The sequence below is a fragment of the Mastigoproctus giganteus genome, chromosome 10, assembly GCF_048544385.1.
Source record: "Mastigoproctus giganteus isolate SK-2022 chromosome 10, ASM4854438v1, whole genome shotgun sequence".
Lineage (NCBI taxonomy): Eukaryota > Metazoa > Arthropoda > Arachnida > Uropygi > Thelyphonidae > Mastigoproctus > Mastigoproctus giganteus.
The window spans coordinates 68,146,293-68,169,185 of NC_143584.1; the positions used below are offsets into that span (position 1 = coordinate 68,146,293).

Here is a 22,893-nt window from a genome sequence, read left to right on the forward strand (position 1 = left end):
TGTCTATTTGCTGAATCCTTAATAATGCTTTTTGTATTTTCCCACATTTCCTCAGGCAGCATATCGTCATCTAGTTCTAATAGAGCTTGAAAATGATTGCCTATTTCAAGCATATAATTGTTTAGAATATTTTCTACATCCAATCTTCTAGGGAAGACCTTATTCATGATCTTTTTCAGCTTCAGCATGATGTGGAGTAGCTGATGATCACTGCCACAGTCTGCTCCAGGAAGTGTTTTTGCTTTGATTACACTTGAACGCCACCTTTGCTGCATAAGGATTATATCCTTATGCAGCAATGCAGTTATATAAGTATATACAGCAGACTCTCGATTTACTGGGATCAGATTAACACGTCACGATTCCAAATTAAAAATAAATAAAAATCAACCAGACAGTGCAACCCTCCCTGTCTTCACACCCACTGGCCCCCCCCACACACACAAAAAAAGAGACCAAATGTTTAGTTTGTTTTAGTGCGTTGTGTCGATTGTTTTGTTCCATCACACCGCAAAAGGACAAATTTTGTTTTGTTATTTATGTCAGGGATGTTGGAATTTTTTTTATATAGTAATTTTTTTTATTTTTTGTTTAGAAATTGCGAAAATGTTGGGCAAACGCAAGAGTTGTGCTTTCATTTAAACAAAAACTTGAAATTATTCCAAAGTTTGAAAATGGTGCATCCGTTAAATCTCTAAAGAACTGTTTACAATGTTGGTGACTTTGTGACATTGTAAAAAATAAACAGAAGTATTGTATTGGACACGCGAGTAGTGCGTGGTAAGTTTTTTGTTTTTTATCTATCGCCATACTTTTTACCTAGGTTGCTGAACATTTTTTTTATACAGTAAGTCCCCGACTTATGTAGCTTTGGACTTGCGTTACATTATTTATAATTTTTTTATATGACTGAAGATTTCAGTGAAGGGGACACAATTTCACCATAATAATGTAAAAACTTGCAGAATTCCAGCTATTGATATTATCGCAAATGCAATAAGATCAAGTTTGCTACTCGTTTATAATAGATTGTATTAACAGAAAAGCCCAATAACCTGGAAAGTGCAAATTGTTTTTATTGTTTTATAGCAGTGATCCCCAGAAATGTGCTTTAGTAAAATGTGAGCTCGCGTGGGGTGATAATAGTGAGCTTTTGCCTTAACCCTGTGAAGTTCTTTTCAGAAAATTTAATTTTGACTGTTATCATGGTGCCGACTAAGAGAATTAGTGACAGCAGTACTAGTAAATCTGTAAAGAAAAGGAAAGCGATAGAGTTGGATCAGAAAATTTAAAATAATAAGGATGTATGAAAATGGCCAGCATTTAACAAGTATTGCGTGGAATTCAGATTTGTCAGTGGCAACAGCGAACACAAAAAAGGAGTAAGACAGAATACGAGAAGCAGTTGGCACCAATGAAGGTCAACTATAATAATAACCAAGGCTACAAAATACAAATCAGTTTTTACAGTTCAATAATGTGTTTTTTCTTCCTTTTATGTTTTCTTTTCTTATGTGCCACTCCGGCTGCTTCACCTCAGTCCCTAGATAAAGTTTTTAATTGAACTAATCAAAAATATAACTATTTCTTCATTTTTTTGAGGATATTATGTGGTTTTTGTAATTTTGGCATATCAAGGATATAATAGCAATATTTTATTAGTCATTCTCTAAAGTTATGCAAATCTTGACTTACGAAAGAAGTCCTGGAATGTATTTTTTACGTATGTCGGGGACTTATTATTATTATTTTTTTCGGATTAACCGGGAAATCGATTGTCCGGGAATATTTTTTTTTACCATCTACCCCGGAAAATCGAGAGTCTACTGTAATTATGCAAAGTTAAAAGAACAAAAAATGAGTTATTGTGGGCTCAAAGTTGAACAACTACATTTTGCTTGTGTTTTCAGAGTAAAAATGCAATGCCATTCCAAACTGCAATGACAGAGGGAGATTACTCTTTCTCTCTCTCTCTCTCTGACATTGACAGTATAGTGAGAGTCCTACCAACCACTAGATGTTCATTTTAGGGTGTGGCATGTCAGCCAAGTTAGTGCTTAAAGACTAAACATCTGGTAATACTGGGGCTTTGAAAATTCACTGTGGTGCCAAATGTGGTGCCATGCACTCCCTCACCCCCAGTTAGATCCACCCCTGGGTAACAGTGACCTAGGCTTAACAGAACTGATGTGAGTTACTTTTGTGTAATTTTGTGGAAATGAAGTTATCAGTATCAGATACATTGTAATGTTTTTGAAAAAAAATTATTAATTTTTTCCATTAGTTGTATTTGACATTCTGTTTTTAACTGCAACTTTTGTTTCAGTAGATTATTTTCTAGTTTGTTTTTGTAATATCATTTTAGGGAGCTGTATGTATCAGAGCATGACTTATTCTAAATGTCATACAAGACTGAATAAAAAGAGTGGAAGGACTGCACCTAACAGGAATGTGCTTAGAAGGCAAGTAATTTCTAAAGATGAGGAATGCTGAAATTGCATGCAGTTTTAAAATTTAACTAATTTAGTCTTTATCCTCCTGTAGAAAATGGTATTTTATATATATAATAGTAATTGATACAGGTATATTTATAAGAGGAATTTTGAAGGATTATAGACCTAAGGTACTATTATATATAGAGAAAGAACCAAATGACCATAAATAGAAGAGTAGGCAATGAATGTGGCTAGTGGTGAGTAGGTAGTATAATAAAATCGGAAGTTGAAATCATGGAGTAAAACCGGAAATCAAAGTTGTATAATAGAACAATTGTAGTCGTATAATAGAACAAACATAGCATATGGTAGATATAAAAATTTATATCTACCATATGCTGTGTTTATTTCATGTAGAAGCAGAGGCCTTACTTCTTGCTGCATTTCCTGTGGTTTTAATGGCTGACCCTTGAGAAAGGCATTGAAATCATCAAATTTACAGCAGCATTAAGTATTTTTAATATATTGCTTTTTCCTTTATTTTACAAGTACAATTGTTCTATTATACAACTTCGATTTCTGGTTTTATTCCATGATTTCGATTTCTGTTTTATTACCCTGCCTACTCACCAATAGCCACATTCATTACCTATTCTTCTATATATAATGTATTAAAAATAATAGGTTGTAGTGAGTGTTTACAGTAAAATAAAGAATGATATTTGGAGATATATTAGGATGGTTTATGGACTAGGGGCACTACTAGAAATAGTAGAAACACCCAAAGACTATAATGGAATGTAGATGAGTAGACTGGGGAAAAAGTGGAGAAAAGCTGACAAAACCAGAAGTAGTAACAATGGAAAAAATCAGTGCTAACAAAAATATCCAATAACTATAAGACATTAATACCACATTGTCCTCCTACAGCTGGTATTAAATTCCACTTTTCCAAAATTAAATAGCAATTATCAGATCTACATAAATATTTTGTCATCACTCCTGTTGACAAAGCCTCCAACAACTGTGCCATTATTTGTAAAGCTTTTTATTTCTAGATTTTAAATGCAGAACTAAATTACAGTACTACCTACAAGCCTATTACCAATAAAAGCAGTATTATCACAAAGAAATTAATAGCCTTCAGCAAAAAATTAAAATTTAACATTATCAACTACAGATTCCCTTACATTTATTTCATACCTAAGTTCCACAAAAACCCCACTGGTTTCACATTCATCACTTCATGTAAATACAGTTATGCCCATAAACTTGGCAAAGCTTTGGAACAACTACTCAAACCTATTATGGATATCCTACCTGAAAGCAGAATTATTAATAACAATTTTTCTGTAATAGAAGTACTGAAAAATATCAATATTTCTCACATTCAAACTTTTGACTTTAATAGTATTTTTGCAAGTATAGATCTAACCAACTTGAAGTCAGTCTTGAATCAAATAATTATAAGCACATTATACATTGCAAACCTGGATAATGGAACAATCTAACCAACCTCTGTATTCCCAATAACTACATCTTTGATGGCAACACAGTCTACCTGCAAGTCAAAGGTGCACTTATGGGCAGCCCTTCTAGATGTGTCATAGCTAACTTCTATTTGTACTGGGCAGAAAGCACTCTTCCCTCAGATATATATATGTAAAAATACATAGACTACTTGTTGGTTATTAACTACCCCACCTTTATTTTAGTATTTATCCTCCAGAACTCACTCTGGAAAGAACAAATAACAATAACCTTTCTGCTAATTACTTACACCTAACATTGACATAAATAACTCACATACTACTATTAACATATATAACAAATGTGATGTATTTAACTTTTAATGTGGTCAGCTTAAACCCACTTGCACTCCATCTCAAAAAAGGTGCATTCAAATATCATCCCCTCCCAATATATCAGCATATTGGGAAGTGGACATAAATAGTGGACATTTTGAAATCATATACTTGGATTTCAGAAAAGGTTTTGATACTGTTGCACATGGAAAACTGCTGTACAAATTGGAGAGGTATGGAATTATGGGTAAGTTGCTACAATGGATAAAGGGATGGTAGAGTGGGAGACAACAGATTTTTTTTTTGTTTTTTTTTTTAAGGAGCATTAGCAACTAATGCCATATTGCTCTGGGATATACTGTGGTCATTCCCTGACCTTTCCGCATCCTCCATATTTGGTGGTGATGGGCTCGAACCCCGGTCTAATCAAGAAGCATGTGCTATGCACTGCTGCTCCTTCTCACCTGGCTACGAAGGCGCCGGAGACGACAGAGAGTGATAATCAATGGACACTGCTCTTCCTGGACAAACGTTATTAGTGGAGCTCCTCAGTTTTCGGTGTTGGGCCTATTGTTGTTTTGTATATTTATCAATGATAATTGATGAAGGTATATCAGGGTTAATGTCCAAGTTTGCAGATGGTACAAAGGTTGGCAGGGTTGTTAATGACAGTAAAGACAGACAAATGGGCTGAGAAATGGCAACTGAAGTTTAACATTGACAAATGTACTGAATATCAGTTGCAATAACTGAAGAGAAACATACCAACTGTGTGCTGCACTCAGGGAAGTGGAAAGTGAAAAAGACCTGGGGGTAATTGTGCAGTCAAATATGAAGTTTGCTGAGCAGTGCAGATGGGCTGCCAGGGCAGGTCACGGGGTCTTGTCTATGATATATAGGAATTTTGCTAGCAGGGACAGGGAGGTGATTATCCCATTATACAAAGCAGTGGTCAGTCTACACCTAGAGTACTGTGTACAGATCTTGAGGCCTCATTTTAGGAAGGTTGTAGAGTTGCTAGAACGAGTACAAAGAAGGGCAACAAGATTGGTGAGGGGAACAAAGGGGTGCTCTTACCAAGAAAGGCTTAAGTTCTGAAAATTGCAGCACCTGGACAGTAGGCACCTGTGAGGTTTTTTTTTTTTTTTTTTGTAGTTGTTGGCGCATTGGCTTCTGTGGCCATAATGCACCTCCCAAGGTTTTTGCAGTACTTTGATCCAAGCCCGAGGCGGGATTTGAACCCGCGATCTTTGGGTTGCCAGGCAAGCACTTTACCCACCCGGCTAGCCAGGTCGGCACCTGTGAGGTAATCTGATTGAGATGTATAAGACCTTGAATTGGTTGAGCAAGCTGAATGCTGATGGGATTCTTCCTATTGCTCAGATTAAGAACCTGAGGGGACACAGATTCAAATTGAGGAAAGAGTTGTAGATTAGATGTGCGGAAATTTGCCTTTAGCCAGCGGGTAGTTGATTGGTGGAACAGACTTCCATCTTTTGTTGTGGAAATTGATAGCCTAAATAAATTTAAGGTTTTTTTTTTTTTTTCCCTTCTTTTTTCGCCCATTCTGCATAAACTTGCATCATATGCCTCTGCTAATGTAACAGTAATAGTGTGATCTTACACAATATTAAAATTCTCTCTAATAAACGTCTTGGCAACAATCTCCCTCCATCCTTTTTACTGTCATTTTAAGAAAGTGCTCAATATCATAAAATATAAAAAGATGCTTGACCACTGAACTGATATTAACAATATACAGTATTACAGCATTCTGCTTTTTCAGTGTTTTCAGCGAGTCCAAGAATGCCTTTGCATGCCATTTTATCGTTGATGATTCAGTCTGTTTACAGCATTTGTGTGCTCTACGTCTCTCCGTATTCTGGCAAATATTTTAAAGTTATTATACTGTATTGTATATAATATTTTTGTCCTAATTACAATGGCATTTAAGTGTAGTACTAGTGATATAAAAAAAAAAGAAAAAGGAGTCATATGTCTCTTACTTTAAATGGCAAGTTATAAATGATTAAACTAAGTGAGCAAGGTTGTATAAACTAAGTGAGCAATAGGCTGTAAGCTAGTATAATTGTGACATAGGCCGTAAGCTAGTAAAACAGTTAGTGCAATTGTGAACGCTAAGGAGAAAGTGTTGAAGGAAATTAAAAGTGCTACATCAGTGAGCATTAAAGTTATAAGAAAACATGATAGTCTTATTGTTGACATGGAAAAACTTTTACTGATGTAGATTGGACATCAAACCAGTTGCAATGTGCCTTTAAGCTGAGCCATCATCCAGGACAAGGCCCTATGTCTCTTCAATGCTATGAAGGCTGAGAGAGAGAGAGAGAGAGAGAGAGAGAGAGAGAGAGAGAGAGAGAGAGAGAGAGAGAGAGAGAGAGGTGAGGAAGCTGTTGAGGATAAATTCAAAGCTAGTAGAGGCTGGTTTAATAGGTTTAAGGAAAGAAGCCGTCTCCATAACATCAAAGTGCAGAGTGAAGCAGCTATTGCTGATACAGTAGCTGCAGAAAGTTATCCATTTGAGCTTTATAAGATCATCGAAGATGGTGGATATACTAAACAGCAGATTTTCAACATGGACGAAGCAGCCCTATATTGGAAGAAGATTTTGTCTAGGACTTGTATTGCTAAAGAGGAGAAGTCAATGCCTGGCTTCAAAGCTGCAAAAGACAGGCTAACTCTCTTCTTAGCTGGTAATTGAAAGTTAAAACCTATGATGATTTAACTTAGAAAATCTTTTGCATAGTTCGTTAGGGCCCTAAAGAACTATGCAAAATAATTCATGAACTATTTTAAACCTACAGTTGAGACTTTTTGCAAGGAAAAGAAAATTCCTTTTAAGATTTTACTTCTTGCAGGATGGCCCCTGGCCATCCTAGAACTCTAATTGGTTTGTACAAGGAGATAAATGTTATTTTTCTACCTGCAAATAAAAATTTTTTGCTGCAGCCTATGGACCAAGGTGTAATTGCAGTGTTTAAATTGTATTACTTAAGAACTTTTGCTATGGCTATAAATACCTTAGACTGTGATACAGTAGCTTGGCATAAACAAAATAAATTAAAAGCATTTTGGAAAGGCTTCATGATTTTGGATTGTATAAAAACTATTAGAGGTGCATGGGAAGAAGTTAAAGAAACAGCATTGAAAGGTGTTTGGAAGAAGCTAATTCCCACACTTACGGATGATTTTGAAGGCTTTGAGAATTCAGTGAAGAAAGTCACCACAAATGTTGTGGAAATGGCAATTAGAATTGGAAGTTGAGCCTGAGGACGTGGCAGAATTGCTTGTTTCTCATGATGAAACCATAACAGATGAAGATCTGATTGAAGAGTAGGGAAGGATGTTTCACAAAGAGGAGTCCATCCTGATGATAGTTCTGCTGACCCTCTAGAAATGACCACCGAGGAATTGGAAGAAGCTATCAACTGTATAGAAACGGGGATGGTAGCTTTTGAGAGGATTGATCCAAATTTTGAAAGAAATTCTAAAGTGAATGCAAGACTTCTAGATGATATTGCATGCTATAAAGAAATTCTAAGGGAAAGGAGATGGAAATTTGAGGCAAAGTTCATTGCTTTCCTACGTTAAGAAAGTACTATCGCAACCTTTGACAGCAACAGCTATAGCCTTGAACAATCTTAAACACGAACAACAACACTGCAAGAGCTGTATCCAAGTTTCCATTGTCAAAACGAATAAGATTCGTTGATGAGTCAGATGACAAATGTGCTGTCTCCTTCATCCTTCCTATAATAAATATATTCATTTTTCAAATTTACATTCATCAGTCACTATAAGATAAGGGAGAAAATATTAACATAAGCAATGTGTGTACTGTATATTCATTTTATTTTCATATTGTTTTTTTAGGCTTAGCTCTACTGTGCACTTAATATATAATAGTGTAAACATGTTATTAGGCTTTTTTATGCATTCGCAAAGTGAAAAAGTGGGGGCCCTACTGTAATAGCTGGTTGACTATGTCAGTCTAGTTATTTTGTGCTCCTACATTTACTTAAAATTCAAGTATAATTAAACAACAAAGTATAAAGTATTTGGGATATTCTGAAAGCTAAAGATGTCATCTACACAACAGAGACAACTATTGGACCCGAATCTTTGAGGTAAATTTACTTTTGATAACTTTAGATTTACATAATTATATGATTTAGCAGTGATCGGTAGCACTTGGAACATACCACTTAAAGTGAATACCAACCTAAAGCAGCTAAGTGGTAAATCCCTGCCTCAAGTAACAAGGCACCAACCCTCTGCCTTTTGTTCTCTGAGAAGAGAAAGTAGTTAAAGCCGTTTACTGTATACTTGTTCGAGTTTCACAAGGTCAAGCTAAATGGGATTGTCCATGCATACAATATGGAAATCTATTTACAGCGTGCTTACAAACTCACCCCACTTGATCAGTGTTCATATAATTTTCAAAAACATTTAAGCCACCCTGCAAAGTAAACAAAATCTCCTGCCATTCTCTAAAAGACTATAGTTGTGGAATCCCGAAAAATTGTATTTCCCTTTTCTGGAATTTTGCGCTGAACTACAATCATGTCAGATTCCGACATTGAATATATGAACAGAGACCATGCAGACGCACTAGAAATGCTAATCTCCTTCATGAGAATGATGAAGCTATGAGAGAACTAAAGAGGCAACAAAGCATGCGGAAAGCTAGAAGGACAAGACATAGATCTGGCACAGAGTCCCCCCCCGTAAGGGATATACCTGGGGACCCAGGTAGCGATACATCCAGTGGATTGGATACAGATAACACCGATGGCAAGGAAGAACCACTACAGGGGACCCCAATTGACCAATTCTTAAAACTGCGCGACATCCTTGAGAAATATATGGCCAAGAAGACCAACAGAATCACTTCCGTAATTCGCACAAGCATTATTAGAATATGGTCGAAAATGGAGGGCATTGTTTACCCTCCTTGTTTTTTGTTATCTGCATACAGATAACAAGAAAATGTCGGCCAAATTAGACTTACTCACACAAGAACGGGAAAACAAAATGCTACAACGCCCCCTTTCTTTTGCCGAGGCGTTGAGGAATGGCACTTCTTCGCTCAGCGAAGAGGCCCCTGTGCAAAAAAATACTATCGGGAAATCTGACAAAAGAACAGCTAAATCGCACGTTATCCTGGTGAAACCCACAGAGGATGCACAACTAACAACAAGTTATGCAGTTAAGGATGTTTTAACTAGTAATCTCAAGGAGCAGATGAAAACCCTAAAGATCAAAAGCATAAGAAAAACAAAGATGCCTGGTGTTATCATTGAAACGGATACTAGGGAGGAGGCACTCGCTATACTAAAGAGTTCAGAAATCTCCAACATAGGACTGAAGGCGGAAACGCCAAAGCAAAAAGGACCTTCCATTATCCTCTTCAGTCTGGACTACTCAAGAGCTAAAGGAGGAAATATACTACAAAAACCTTAGCACGCATACGGCAGAGGATGACGTTGATACTGAAACATATCGTGAAGTCTAAGTCAGCTACTACAGTTAACTGGGTAGTCGAACTTTCCCCCAGAGCATGGAAGGTTATTAGCCAACATGAGAGAATCTACATCGGATGGGGAAGCCACCGATTCAAGGAGTATGTTCCAGTTCCCAAATGTTTTGGGTGTCTGCAATTTGGGCACACATTACACACCTGCAACCAACAGGTCCCAACGTGTGGTCACTATGCCCAGCAGGGACATTAGTTTAAAGACTGCCCTAAAAGGGAGGAACCAGTAGCTTGTGCAAACTGCAAACAGTCTAAAATACCCCACCTGCACTCAGTCAGGGATGCAAACTGCCCTGTATATATAAAATTTAAGGGAATATACCAAGATAGAACCAATTATGGATAGACGGTCCACCCAACCACCAACACAGAAGAAGCTGAATTTCTTGCAGATTAATGCACAGCATGCTAGAGCAGTGGTTGAACAAATTAAATTAAAAACAGAGGAAGAAAATATTGACATAATTATGCTCCAGGAGCCTTATGCCTACAAGGGTAAGGTCACAGGTTATCTAGCTTCATACAAAATCATTCAAGGTACTACAGATGCACCACGGGCTGCAATCCTAGTCGGTAACACTGAAATCTCTGTAACTAAAGTAGCTCCACTTTGTACATCCAGGCGCCTCCATAGCCAGGTGGGCAGGAGCAGCAGCAGTGTATAGCACATGCTTCTTGATTAGACTGGGGTTCAAGCCCGTGACTACCAAATACGGAGAGGTCAGGGAATGACCACCGCATATCTCCGGAGCAATATGGCCTTAGTTGCTAATGCTCCTAAAAACCAAACAACTTTGTACATCCCTTAGTGCCTGTGCTCAAGTTCTTACTGCCATGGGATCCTTACATCTGCTCTCACTCTATAGCAGACCTGGTGAAGACATCTCAATTGCGATCACCATAATACAAACAGCACTTGACCTTCTCCCAGAGGTAAGCTACTCATAGCCATGGACGCGAATTGTCTTTCCCCCTTGTGGCATAGTCAAACACCTGATCGTATGGTCACTCGAAATGGGGAGGAACTTGAAAACTTCATCCTTGCCTCCAGACTACAAGTACTCAACCAGCCTGGAAATCTCCCCACATACAGTAGCACCCTCTGGGAAAGCACCATCGACATCACCCTGACCATGCCAACTATTTGTGGAAAGTTCAGCAAGTGGAAGGTTAATGAAGCATGGACCACTTCTGACCACAGAGCGATCACCTATTCTCTTGGCCGCTTTGTAGATCGTGTTCCGCCAATACCAAGAGATGTAGTGTGATTCTGCACAAAGAAAGCTGACTGGCCACGCTTTCAGGCCACGCTTTCTGAACTTGTAAGAATACTTCATGAAGATTCTTCACAACTGAATCATATCACCTCTGAGGACTGTGCAGTTTCCCTCTCCAAGACCATCAAGGAGGCCTGTGCTATGGCAATCCCCAAGAGAAGGCCCTTCAAAAATGCAGTCCCTTGGTGGAATGCTGAACTACAAGATATGAGGAAAAGAGTCCACTAAGCTCGTAAAACTTTTCAGAGAGCCCATGCTCACCTCCCACCCTTGCAGGTCGAAGCCGCAAAAGACAGTTACCAATTCTTAAGGAACAGTTACCATGATTAGATGTTGCGAAAAAGCCTCATGGCAGAATTTGGTCTCGATCACAGGAAATGATAACCTCTGGGGAGTTGTCTATCGTATTGTTGTGAACAAACTCCCTAGAGGTGAAGTCCTCAGTACAACTGATGGTTCTTCCACCTTCACGTGGGAGGACTCTGTCCACAACATTCTAAATGCCCTCTTTCCAACAGATGATGCACAGCTAACTGAAGAGCAACTACAGATTGTTACCGCTAACGATTCTTACACAACAGAAAATACTGAAGATCCTTTTACAAATGACGATCTAAAAGCTGCACTGGACAAAACTAAAGAAAATAAAACTCCCGGCAATGGCCTCCTCGAGATGGATGTTATCAAGAAATTTGCAACCTACTTCCCTAACGGCATGCTCGCCACTTTCAACAGATGCCTAATGGAAGGCCACTTTCCTGCTATCGGGAAGGAGGCATACCTTAAACTCATCTTGAAGAACCCAGACAAATCACCTGAAGAGCCAAAATCTTACAGGCCAATTGCTCTCTTTCCAGTCCTCGGCAAACTTCTGGAAAGGCTTCTACTCAGCAGGTTGTCAAAATGCTACTCTAAAGAAAACCTCATTTCTCCACTTCAGTATGGTTTCAAAGCTGGTTGCAGCACTGAAGATGCTCTTCTTAAATTAATATCTACTGCTTCAAGCACTCAAGGCAATTATGCGCTAGCCATCACAGTTGACTTGCTGGAGCGTTTGATCGGCTATAGTGGCCAAGTATTCTCAGAAGACTCCGACAAGCCAAAGCACCACTCAACCCTTATAACTGTGTCAAGGAGTACCTGAGACACCACACTGTACATGTTAGTACCAGGTACAAGTCTGTCACTAGCCAGGTCTCCCGAGGCTGTCCCCAGGGCTCGGTCCTGGGGCCTTTTGGTCCATCGTCCTGGACGAGTTCCTTGGGATGACTCAACCCCTTGCATTTGCTGACGATTTGGCTTTGGTGGTGCATGGTGACACAAGAGCTGATCTAGAGGAGCAAGCAAATTGCGCACTAACTAAGCTCCAGGATTGGGCAGCCATTCACCTAAAGATCTTTAGGTGAATGGCTGAATGGAGGACTAAAGATCTCGGGAGAGAAAACAATCTATATTGCTCAAGGGAACGCTCCAACTACTAAGACCACCGGTTATCAAAATTGACAACACCTCCATAAGATTATATCCAGAAATCAAGTATTTAGGAATCGTCTTAGGTAAAAGGTAAAGTGCAGCCATTATCAACCCACTGCAGGATGGAAGCCTCCTCAACAATTCATGCTGAGGGAAATGGACCATAATCTGCCATGCTGGTCCAGTGCGGGTTGGCAGATTGACCGTATTCAGCAGTCAGTGGCTTGAACCCCGGTCTACTCAAAGAGCGTGCTACTGCACTCCCGCTCCTGACCACTTGCCAGGTGGGCAGGAGCAGCAGTGCGTAGCACACTTCTTGATTAGACCGGGGTTCGAGCCCGTGCCCACCAAATACGGAGGATGTGGAAAGGTCAGGGAATGACCACCGCATATCTCCGGAGCAATATGGCCTTAGTTGCTAATGCTCCTAAAAAAAAAAAAAAATAACAACAACAATCCTGACCATTTGGCTACGGAGGCCGCTTCGTCTTAGATATGAAGCTAAATTTCCATCCTCACTTGAAATATATGTCACAGAAAATAAAAAAATACAGTAAACCCCCCGCTATTCGCGGGGGTTACGTTCCTGAGAAATGCCGCGAATACCGAAAACGCGAATACTGAGTTATGGCTTCCATAGTAATAAAGGGGTTCTGTTCCAAAGTATGAAATATATAAGAAAAACTAGTCTAAAATTTTGTCTATGTATGTATTATATGTACCTTCATAATATGACTATGTACATAGACAGTACCTAGTGAAATGCAAGCATATGGCATCGAAATGAAAATAAGAAACAATTTAATATTAAATGTAATATTTATTAGAAATTTCAAACAAATCTTTCAAACCAGCGTCTTTGCTAGCTAAAAAACCTATCCCGCCAGTGCTATCACCAGTTTCGCTAAAGCGTTGATAAGGAGTTTTGCGTTTTCACGAATGATGAGTGAATTTAACGCAATTTTATTTTGAGTTCGGTCTTCTATCCACAGATTTAAAGCTTTTTCCATTTTTTCTAATTTAACATCACAAGTTACAGAGCAAATTTTTGAAGCAATTAGCAGGTTTTCACGGACACTACGGCGGATTTTTTCTTCCGATTTTTTGATTGATCGTACCGTTGACTCATTGATTTTATAATGTTTTGCCACTGAGAAGACACTTTCACCATTAGAAATTTTATCTAATAACTCAATTTTATTCGCTAATGTCATCACCTTCTTTGATATTTTCACATTTCTCTTGTTATTCGTAGTCATATTTTTGTAGGGGTTAGAAAGAACTTGTCCACAATTAAGTCACTTTCTTCCGTTAACACACTCGAAAAAGTCTGTTTTACACTGCAAAACGGTAGATTTATCACTTTTTTAAGCATATCAATTTATAAATTGATAAATTTATTCAATTTCTAAGCATATAAATTAAAAGCAAACGACGAAACCTTCCATAACAAGCGCATAACACATATTGAACAAGGATTAGCGAGAAACATTCACGCTCGCGATTTTGTCACCCCTCTCCCCCCACCCACTGAGCGCTGTTTTGACCGGGAAAGATAATTTTAGCCACGCCCATGTTTTTTTATGGCAGAAAATATTCACGGCGCTTTAAAATTCACATTTTTTAGGTTTCATTTTATATTAAATCGGCGATCGCGAAACCGCGAATACAGATACCGCGAATAGCGGGGGTTTGCTGTACTTGGCCATGATCATCTGTATAAGCCATGCAGACTGGGGCTTTAAGCACCGGTCTCTGGTCCTCATCTATAATGCCATATTTGTCCCAATATGGAGCCTCAGTATGGTGTACTAGGGCCTCCCTCAACCAAAATCGCCGTAAACTAGACTCCATACAGCGTTCTATGCTCCTTGCCGTAACAAGGGCATGCCATACAGTAAGCACCCCAGCTCTACAGGTTCTAGCTGGATGTATACCACTACACCTAGAGGTAATAAGAAGAGCATTGTATCAACGATTGAAGAAGAGTATTCCCACTGAAACAGCAGGCATCACTCTTAACCTTGATAACAACCCCAAACAGGAAAGGAAGAGAATCTCTGAAATTATGTACAGGATCTGGCAAGAGACATGGGACACCATCAACAAAGGTTTGATAACCAAAAAGTTCATTCCCCTCTGTGAACCTCATCAGTCCATAGCCTCCTCCCTGGTACTCACCAGGCCTCCATACTACATTTCTATTGACAGGCCACGGACCCTTTAAAGCGAAGCTAACATCCCTAGGCATAGCAGAAGATCTGCTGTGTCATTGTGGGGCTGAAGAAGCGTGGGATCACGTAATGTATGATTGCCATGAATATGACGAGTTCCGGCTAAGGTTTGCCACTAAAATGCAATGAAATCCCCGGTATTGTGAGACCTGATTATAATGGACGAGCAGCGCTACACCGCCTTTACAGAGTTTGCGCAGTCTGTCTTCACTGCTTGACGAGTTAGGCACCCAAACACCACCAATTGAAGATCAAAGTAAGAAACTTCCTGGATATGACAGTCCTCTCAGGAGAAGGGGAAAAAAAAACCCTCCTTCCTTCCTTCGTCCCAGGAATGACGGAACCCACCAGCACAGCTCAGCTGCTGCCATTAGGCCTCCTTAGCCACACTCCCTTGCGCGGTCCTTTGCCTCCACTCCCTGGCGGGAGGGGGTGTTTATCCCCGGTGCCCTTGCCACCCCTCTTTTTCACTCTGGTGCGGCCTGCTCCACTGACTTGGGGTCATCTTCCCTATGGACCCCGTATCTCTATCTTTTCCCCCCCAGTCTTCAGTCTTCCTCCCCTTCTCTAACTTACAACTAGCGTCTGAATCAGCTCCAAATTGCCTGAGCCCTACACCCAAAAACTTAACAACATCAAATCGCCCAACTAGTACTCCCTTTGTTTTGGCTAACCCCTCTATCTATAGCGGTTTTTTTTTTTTTTTTTTGGTCCTTGCCACTAAAATCTCAGGAAATTAGGTGGCAGGACCTGCCAGAGTAAATAACTATAATAGTGGTGTACCTGGTCTGCCTCCACAGGGTGGAGTGGGGCAATGTTGGGTCCCATTAGGGGCTCAGCAGCTAAATGACCAGATGAACATTACACAAATACAAAATCCATATACTTTTAAACCTCTGGCATTGACAGTGTTCTGTTTCACACCCACAATGTATAGCACGCGGACATGGGGGGGGAACCCCTGGTGCCGTTTGACACTAAACACACTCTCCTTGTAATAGCTGGTTGATATCCTATTACATTCAGGGTTGTACATGTGTAGACAATACTCCCCTAGCCTCTTTGGTGTTTTATGGTCTAGAAAACTTGTGCCCACCTTGGTTACCCATGGGGGTGTTAAGTTTTATAGTTAAGTTTTTTGCATTTACATTTTTATTTTTTTAGTTGTATATTTTTTTACATATTATAATATAGTAACATTACTGACTTAAACACACTAAGCACACTCCCAGACCTATGTCCAGGGGCCTACTATAGGAATGGGTTCACAATCCCGGATTGCCCATGTATGACTGTATTCCCCTTCTTCCAATTACATTTTATTGTTCTTTACCCCCTTAAGTTTTTATTTCTTGTGTGCCATTAGGTTGACCGAATGCAATGTCGAGATGCAATTTTTCTGCCATCACTCACTTTTTTAGCATCTCTTTATGCTACTTTGTCCGTTTAGTATTTCTCCTGCTTTCCTGAGTTGTTACGCTTCATTGGTTTAATTTGCTGATCTTCCCATCACACTTTGTAACGTTAACTTTGACCTACTTACAGCCTCTCCGCTTCCACACTTGGGGGTCACTATAATATGTTATAAATACTGTTTTTCAATTGGCTATACTTTCTTCCCTTCCCCCTATTATTATTAGCCTAGAAATTTATTACAAGTGTTTATAGCTAATTTTTAGCTATACTTTTTCCATTTTTAGTGGCTCCAGCAAGGGGATTGACATCAGTTACTTGATAGACAATTTTAGTTTAAAATTTGTTAAATTTTATTTCTGCAATTTTTAAATCTGACTACAGTACGTAATTAAATAAAGTTTATTTCAGTAATTTTATGAAATTAATTTCTTTAATATTTTTAATATTAATCCTTAACTTTCTAAACTATTTCTGCTAATTTAAATTCTTCCAGTAACGTCAGTAGCTTAAATTTAATTTCACTAGTAGATAGCTTTTTGTACCATTTAACTTCTGTATATTTTGTTAATTTAAATTTTGTAATCTACTGTAAATTTAAATTTTATAATCTTTCTTAAGTTCAGTACCTATATAGCACCATGTGGAAAAAATACCATGAGTCAGGTCAGAATGTGTCTGCAATTAGTCCAGACATGATAGGAGAGATTATATGCTGAAAGCCTTGTGGATTAACTCAAGACTTGAGGGAATCTGCAAGGAGAGAAAATAGAGGGAAATATTTTATTGGTGTGGCTTGCACTTTGTAGGTAGAAGGAATCTTTCTTGTAGAGACAATATTCACTTGAACAAAGTTGGTGCAAGGATTTTTGCCAGTATCATTGAGGATACCTTAAGGGTTCAGGGAAATTGCTAGTTGGGGAGAAGGGTAATGTAGATCCATGTTTATATGATGATATGGGTCAAAGTAATGCTTGCACTCATCTGAAAAATTTGTTTGTTGCTGCAACAGCCGACGTTGGAAAAAATATTCTGAGGTTAATGTTCGAATGAGAGGGAAGATGAAGTTATGGAAATAAGCCTAAATGATTTAAAGGAAACAAGCCTAAATAATTTAAAGGAAACAAGCCTAAATAATTTAAAGGAGTGTGTCAGGGTAGTAAACTATAAAAGAATACTTAGTCTTAACTATGTCTACAGTAATGTCAGGAGTTTTGTCTATAAAATGGTTGGATTTGAACTCCTGTTAGGACAACTAATGCTGACATAATAAAAAAGTGGTGCCACCCGGAAATAGAGATGATAGGTTCCACTGTGGTACGTATAATGTATTTAGGAAATATAGGGAAGATAAAATGGGTGGTGGGGTTTATACATCTTATGAAAAGCAACCAGAGTGCAAAAAGAGCTTTTGCTGATTCAGAAGTTACGTTTACCGGCATAGAATCTGTGTGGTGCAAGTTTGTTGGAAACAAAGGTATAATGAGAATGGGAGTAATTTAACGACCTGAATATTGTAAAGAGTATGACGAGAGTCTCTATATGCAGATGGAATGGGCAAACAAGCATAAATGTCTTATAAAGGATGATTTCAATCTGCTCCTAATTGATTGGAATAAGTGGGAGGGAAACTCACCATGGGGACAAAATTTTTAAATAAACTAGTTGATTATTATTTGTATCAGCATGTCATAGAAAATTCCACGGGTGAGAATATTCTTGATGTCATCATTATTCACGAATCAGATAACATCGTAGGGCATAAAGTAGAGGAACAATTGGCAGGTAGTGATCACATAGTTGTTAGTAGGAATATGAGGGAAGATGTTGTAGAAGTTAAAGGAACAGGTTTTAATTTCAGAAGAGGGGACTGTGATAGTTAATTTGACAAATTGCAGTGGAGGTTGAATACATGTGAATTATGAACACATGAAGAATGCATATATACCATTAAGAAAACATTGCACAAGGAGGATGCCAAATTGGATGAATATGGAGCTGGCTGGTCTAGTAGAGCAGAAAAGATAGCACAGGAGGAGTTACAAAGGGATGAAAAGTATTGAAGCCCACAATAGTTACAAGTTGATCTGTAACAGTACCACAAATAAGGTTAGGGAGGCAAAGGCTGAGTATGAGAAAGCACTGGCTAAGAGAACAAAGAATAGGGACAAGGAATTTTTCATGATACAATACAAAGAAGAAGAAAATGAATCGGCTCGGAGCCTTGAATACCGGATGTGGGAAAATCTTAGATAACTCAGTTGATGTTGTTGATGAATTGAATAGGTATTTTGTAACGGTTTTTACTGACAGAAGACCTTTTATGTTAAGGAGAGGCTGTGCAAGTGAGTTTGAGCTATATGAAATTAATGGTTTCGAAATTACTGATGATTATTAGAAAAATTTGAGTATAAAGGAAAGCAAGGCTCCTAGAGTTGATGGCATATACCCAGTAAGTTTGAGGGAGACATTCACAGGGGTATTGAACCAGTGAGATTAATTATAAGGGCATCATTGGACTTGGAAGAAATGATTAAGAGTGCAATCCTCGGACTCATAACATGGTTTTGTTAAGGGAATATCACGTTTAACTAGCCTAGTAAGCTATTTTGACACAGTTGCTCATGAGCTGGATGTAGGGAATAATTTTGACAATTTATTTCGATTTTAACAAAGCATTTCACTCTGTCCCTCATACTGTCATTTTAAGATTATGCAGTAACCTTTTATGAGGGACTCTGTCCCTCATAAAAGGTTACTGCATAATCTGGAACGCGTTGGGATTACCGGAAACATTCTAAGATGGATTGCAGCAGCGCACAGGGTTGTGATCAATATTATTCAGATTGGTGTAACGTTAGAAGTGGATTCCCCAAGCATAGATTCTTGCACCACTGACTGTTGTTTCTGATTTTCATAAACAACATCAAAGGGCATCATGTCAAAATTTGCAGACAATGTAAAGATTGAGAGAGTTGTTAATGACCACTGCCAAGCAGTGCTCCTTCAGGAAGACTTGAACAGGCTTTAAAAATGGCCAGAAAAGTGGCAGCTGTGTTTTAATGCAGCAAAATGCAAGGTCTTGCACTTGGGGAATAGCAACCCCAAAATAAATTAAACATTTGGTGGGGTTGAATTAAAAACAGAAAGAGAGTGATCTGGGAGTTACGATTCAGGCAGATATGAAGTTTTCTGAGAAGTGTAAAAAACAGGCAGCGAGGAAAGCCTGTGATGTCACACTAGCACTACAGGTGGAGACTTATGCGTTTATGGATTATGCATCTATAGCCACAGAGGCATAATAAAACTGAGAATGTTTCCGTTGATATTATTATTATTATATTATTAGCCATATGGTGCAAGGAAGCCTAAGGCTTATGCTGCACCAGCCAGAAAAAAAAAAAAAATTCTGAATTACTGAGAGAGAGAGAGAGAGAGAGAGAGAGAGAAGGGAATCACCAAGAAAGAGGAGAATAATGATATCCAGCTCAGGACCCTGGGTGTGTCAAGCCCATACTCACCAAATATGAGCCCCTGGGGTTTTGAGAGGATTCTTCAGAGAGGTAGAACATAGTATATTATATTCCTAATTATATCCCTATATTTATTAAACATTATTCTGTAGAGATAGGGAGGTCATAATCCCACTGTAGTTGTAAGACTGCATTTGGAATACTGTATGAAGACTTCATATGAAAAGACAGTGAGCTTCTGGGAAGGGTCCACAAAGATGGGCAACTCTGCATGGTGAGAATGGGCGACCATATGAGGAACGACTTTGAGGGGATCTGATTGAGGTTTATAAAGCTGGGAGGTGCTGGTAAAATGAATGATGGTGAAATTCATCATTCATTTTACCAGCTTTACTTAAAAAAAGAAAGGGTGCAAGAATGTTTGCTGATGCTATCGAGGCAATGTTAGGTGGGTCGGAAAACTGCTAGATTGGGGGGATACAAGGACTAATAGATTAACAGTAGCCACTGGCAGAGGTGAAAGTGATTCTTGCACTGCTTCTATTGGAATGAGCCGCAGCCTGGAAAATAAGATGCAGGATATTTCAGAGACTGCTGGGAATCATTGGGGTACAAGTAAACACATGGGTTGTGTTAGGGTAGCTAAGAAAAAGAACAGGTGCATGTATACTTGTGTGTACACCAATGCTAGGAGTTTAGTAAATAAATTTGATGAATTTGAGGTATTGCTCAAAACATCAAAGGCAGATATTGTGGGGATTTCAGAGACGTGGTGTCACACAGATATAAGAAATGCAGAACTGGAATTTGGGGAGTACAATGTCTACAGAAAGGATAGACAGGATAGGAAGGGAGGAGGGGTTATGCTATTAGTTAAAAAACACATAAAATCCAAGGAAGTGAAGCCAGTCGACATCGCTGGACAGTGCAGTGTCGAGTCAGTTTGGTGTGACATAAGCATTGGGAGATCAAAATTGAGAGTAGGAGTGTGCTATAGGCCTAATGACTCTGATGAGTATAATAAGAAACTGTTCGGAGAAATAGAGTGGGCCAGTAAATCAGAGAGTCTTATAATGGGGGATTTTAATTTCCCAGATATTGACTGGAATTTGGGGGCTGGTCACTCGCACAGTAGCAAGGCTTTTGTGGATTTATTGGATGATTGTTTTCTACATCAGCATGTTCGGGAGGCAACTAGAGGGAGTAATACTATTGATTTGATTATCAGTAGTGATTCTTCATGCATTAAGAATCTGCAGATAAATGAACCACTTGGTGGCAGTGATCACAGTGTGCTGAAGTGGGAGTTACTCAAAGAGGTAACTACCATTAGGGGTAAAGGGAAGGGGTATTGCTTTCGTAAAGGCGACTACAATGGACTGAGACAGTATTTAAATTCTGTACAGTGGGATCAACTGATGATATTGCCAACAGCAAATTCAAAATGGGAAGCATTCAAAGAACTTATCGTGGAAGCTACTAGGCTTTACATACCAACTAAGAAATATTGTTCAAGGTTTAGGCCTAAATGGTTGTCAGATGAACTAATGAGGCATATGGCAGAGAAGAAAAATGCATGGGATACATACAAATTAACACGTGACACGGACGCCTATGATAGATACAAGTTGATCTGTAACCAAGTTACAAAGGAGGTTAGGCAGGCGAAGGCAGATTACGAGAGATCCTTGGCAAGGGATGCAAAGAAAAACAGCAAAGAGTTCTTTACTTATGTAAACTCTAGAAGGAAGGGGATGAATCAGATTGGTCCACTTGAGATCGATGGGTCAACTGTTGATGACCCTGCTCGGGTAGCTAACAAACTAAATGAATATTTTGCATCGACATTCACACATGAGGAGTTATTCAGCGAGGGGAATGCCAGAGGTGTATTCAATTCTAGCAGTAAGCTAGAGAATCTTGTAATAACTGAGAGCAAAGTGGAGGAGAAATTGTTGAAGATAAACACAAGAAAGGCACCTGGGGTGGATGGGATCTATCCAGTTATATTAAAGGAGGCAGCAAAGGAGGTAAGCAAACCCTTAGCCATAATTATGAGAGCTTCCTTGGACTCAGGGGAGGTACCCATTGACTGGAGATGTGCAAATGTGACCCCAATTCACAAAGGGGGATCAAAGGCTGACACAAGTAATTATAGACCTGTGAGTTTAACTTCTGTTCCCGGAAAATTAATGGAGGCACTGGTGAAAGAAGCACTGCAGGATCATCTAGACAAGACTTCAGTTATAGCTAGGACACAGCATGGTTTTGTTAAGGGGAAGTCTTGCCTGACCAATTTGATTGGATACTATGATGCAGTCACAAAAGAACTGGATGCAGGGAATAACTTTGATATTATATACTTGGATCTTAGAAAGGCTTTTGATACTGTTGCACATGGAAGACTGCTGCACAAATTGGAGCAGTGTGGCATTGGAGGCAAGTTGCTGCTATGGATAAAGGGGTGGTTGAGGGGGAGAAGACAGAGAGTGGTAATCAATGGACACTGCTCATCGTGGACTAATGTTATTAGTGGAGTCCCTCAGGGTTCAGTATTGGGGCCTTTATTGTTTTCTGTATTTATAAATGATATTGATGATGGTATATCAGGCTTAATGTCCAAGTTTGCAGACGATACGAAGGTTGGCAGGGTTGTCAAGGACACTACTGACACTATGCTGCTGCAACAGGATTTGGAAAGGTTGAGCAGATGGGCTTCGAGGTGGCAAATGAAGTTTAACATTGACAAATGTAAAGTACTACATATGGGAAACAGCAACCCCAGAGCAGCGTATCAACTCTGTGGTACTACACTGACAGTGGTAGAGAATGAAAGGGACCTGGGGGTGGTGGTGCAGGCAGATATGAAGTTCTCTGAGCAGTGCAGACGAGCTGCAAGAGTAGCTCATGGTGTATTGTCAATGATATATAGGAATTTTTCTAGCAGGGATAAGGAGGTGATTATTCCCTTGTATAAGGCAATGGTCAGGCCACACCTAGAGTACTGTATACAGGCCTGGAGGCCTCATTTTAGGAAGGATGTAGAGCTGCTGGAACGAGTACAGAGAAGGGCAACTAGATTGGTGAATGGGACAAAGGGGTTCTCTTACGAAGAAAGGCTTAAGTTTTGCAAATCACAGTGTCTGGAAACTAGGCACCAGCGGGGTGATCTGATAGAGGTGTACAAAGCCTTGAATGGTTTGAGCATGCTCAATGCTGATGGGAT

The 22,893-nt window shown here is 39.2% G+C and overlaps 1 protein-coding gene across 1 annotated transcript in view; it reads left to right on the forward strand.

Moving 5' to 3' along the window:
* Window positions 1–22,893, forward strand: part of LOC150079070 (uncharacterized) — a 162,554-nt gene that overhangs the window by 40,937 nt on the left and 98,724 nt on the right. The window contains exon 2 of the mRNA XM_090382692.1: window positions 2,366–2,462. Coding sequence (XP_090238818.1) covers window positions 2,366–2,462 — 97 coding nt within the window. The remainder of the gene's footprint in view (window positions 1–2,365; window positions 2,463–22,893) is intronic.